Raw genomic sequence first — 2745 nt, 5'->3', positions numbered from 1 at the left:
GGGCCAGCAGACGGGCATCATAGCTCCCCCTCCGCCAGCCGCTCGCAGCCTGCAGTGACGGCTGGCAATTAAACTGGAACTCTGCGTAGCGTGACCTGATGGAGCAGAAGAGCAGAAGGGACATATTAGCACAGATACTCGGGGCAAAAAGGCACATAATTGCACATTGGTGGTGTTTCCAGAAGGGAAGACATTTGCAAAATCCTTTGCTGCTGTAGGTATTGCTAAACTGAGTTGAATTAATATCATTTTATACTTTCCTGCCTCAGCCCTTACTCCAAGAAACCCAGAAGTAAGTTTTATCTCTTTGAGGTGAGACATAAGTAGGTGTCATAGCTAATGTTTCACAGGCCACCTCTAGGGATGCAAGAAAGGTCCAGCTGAAGACTGTGAAGGTGCTGCGAGGGCTGGAGCAGCTCTGCTCTGGAGCCAGGCTGAGAGAGCTGGGCTGGGGCAGCTGGAGAAGAGAAGGCTCCTCAAGGGGACACCTTAGAGCAGCTCCAGGGCCTAAAGGGGCTCCAGGAAACCTGGAGAGGGGCTTTGGACAAGGGATGGAGGGACAGGACAAGGGGAATGGCTTTAATCTGATGTTGTAGGATATCTAAGACGTCCACATGAGGCTTTCAGGTAGGACACAGGACACACTGAAGGCTCAGATCCATCTAAACAGACATCCTGTGGCCAGGTAAGAAGGCACCTCACATGGATTTTGAGCTGCTTAAGAAACCTAAGCAAACACTAGCACTCTGACACTTCAAGGCAGAACCCTTTAGATGACAACCTGCAGGGTCTGAACTATGAACTGAGTATCTCAAATGTTTGCTCTGCCTGGGCAATCTCAGAAAATCCGAGCTTGTTGATCCTTCCAGACAGCATCTCTCTTCCAGACATTTTGCCCTTGCTCCTGGTCAGTGTCAGCACTCCAAGTTGCACTCTCCTGCCTACCTCTCCCTACTTTCCTCCTTTTTAACTCTTCGTTGTTCCTATGTTTGCCCCACACCAACCCCTTTCTCCTAAGCCATGACCAGGCAAACCCTTCCTGCCCCAGTTTTTACTTCACTATTTAGGACAGTGAGGTCCTGATTGCAGGTTTGTATTATTCATATTATTAGAGCCCATCCTTCCAAGCTGGGACATGCAAGGGGTTACAGCTGGGAAGAAGCTGCAGGAGGATTAAGCAGTGCAGGCTGGGTTAGCCCTGGGGTATTTTACTCTCTTTCTTTCAAGTGCCATGATTTGTGCCTGGCTTTCCTTGTGGTTTCTGCACTGCTAGCTTTGACCAGGTCACACGTCAACCCCGTGCTCCCGCTGTGTCTCTGGAGGATGTTTTATATTATATATTCAGAGACCAAGGAACCAGATAATTAACAGCTGTGCTGCTTGCAGGAAATGGTTTCCAGCCTCCTAGAAACCCCTTTAAACCTCTTCTTTCCCTCTGGGCCTGTTGTCTTATTTGGGAGAGGGCAGTACCCATTCGTTTTGGATTCCCTGGATAGCTGGGGGAAATCTGAGCAAGAGGAGGTGGCTCAGGGGCTTTGCATCTTTCAGGGTCAGCTTCAGATGTATAGCTCAGTTGTTCTCCTTCACCCACGTTCCTGGGGTGCATAGGGGGTGAGGGTATTAGCACCAATCCATCCTTCCAAGAGGATGCTGCTGTTATCACCTCCCTTGGTGAAAAGACATTTAAAGATGATGTGCTGGTAGGGGCTGACTGCTGGAAGTTTGACTCAGGAAGTCCCAAAGCCCACCTTAATTAGAGACTGGGACAACAGTGGGAGATGTGTCCTACACTTGCTCTTGTGCTCTTCTTCAAGTGTCTGCTCCTGGTCACAGCTGCACACAGGATGCTGGGCTGGGATCACCATGGTGCAGTAAGGTTTCTGTTATAGTCTTACAGCTCTTACCGACAGATGGGCTCTGCTCCTGAGAGCTGTTTGTGGATTCATCTTCTGGAATATCAAAGACTTTCGGAGAAAGAGAGGGGTGAAAATCATACAGCTGAGGGAAAAACACTTAAAGGGTATTCCTGTGGGTGTGCACATTGAATGGGTCTGTGTATAGGTGCATGCATGGGGCATAAATGGAAGCAGAGGAGCAAACCACCCTGGCCACATACTACATGGTGGATCTGGAGTGACAGCTGTGATGCTGAGACTCCTATCACAATCACTAGAACATCAGCCTTGTAGCAGAAAGGTGTATTCTTACACACATCATTAGTTTTTTCTAATAAAAAGAAGGAAAATTGATTTTTAAGGTATCTGCTAGTGCCTGTGACTGCTGGGATAGCTTGGGTGCTCCTGTAGGATGCTCTGGACTAGGGAAGATAGGCTGTGAGAAGACAGATTGGTGAACGTGGCTGCAAGCACCCCATATCACATCCCTGCCTAGCTTGCACCTTCCTGGAACTGTTTCCAGGTCTAGTCTAGTCTAGTCTATGCTATGCTATGCTATCTCTTTCTATCCAATACTACTACTATAGTATACTAATACTATATATTAATACTATATACTAACACTATTACTATATTATACTATACCATATCACACTACTACTACACTACTACTATACTGTACTATACTACTACTACACTACACTATGTGTTTCTTTAGGACAAAAGCCAAAAACTCATAGCAAAGGTCTAAAAACCTCTAGCACAAACATCTCAAATCTTCTATCTTTTAACACCTTCTGTACAGAAGTGTAAGACATGGACACAGGTCATGGGATGGAGACACTCAGGC

At 47.1% G+C, this 2745-nt stretch overlaps 1 protein-coding gene across 1 annotated transcript in view; it reads right to left on the bottom strand.

Moving 5' to 3' along the window:
• The window catches only part of LOC104407721 (GDNF family receptor alpha-4), a 13810-nt gene that overhangs the window by 3563 nt on the left and 7502 nt on the right, over nt 1-2745 (bottom strand). Inside the window, exon 5 of the mRNA XM_010017072.1 lies at nt 19-95. Within this exon, the coding sequence (XP_010015374.1) occupies nt 19-95 (77 nt within the window). The remainder of the gene's footprint in view (nt 1-18; nt 96-2745) is intronic.

The sequence above is a fragment of the Nestor notabilis genome, unplaced genomic scaffold (assembly GCF_000696875.1).
Source record: "Nestor notabilis isolate BGI_N333 unplaced genomic scaffold, ASM69687v1 scaffold8886, whole genome shotgun sequence".
Taxonomy (NCBI): domain Eukaryota; kingdom Metazoa; phylum Chordata; class Aves; order Psittaciformes; family Psittacidae; genus Nestor; species Nestor notabilis.
The sequence above is the reverse complement of the archived record's forward strand: the minus strand, read 5'-3'. Positions and strand labels throughout refer to the sequence as shown.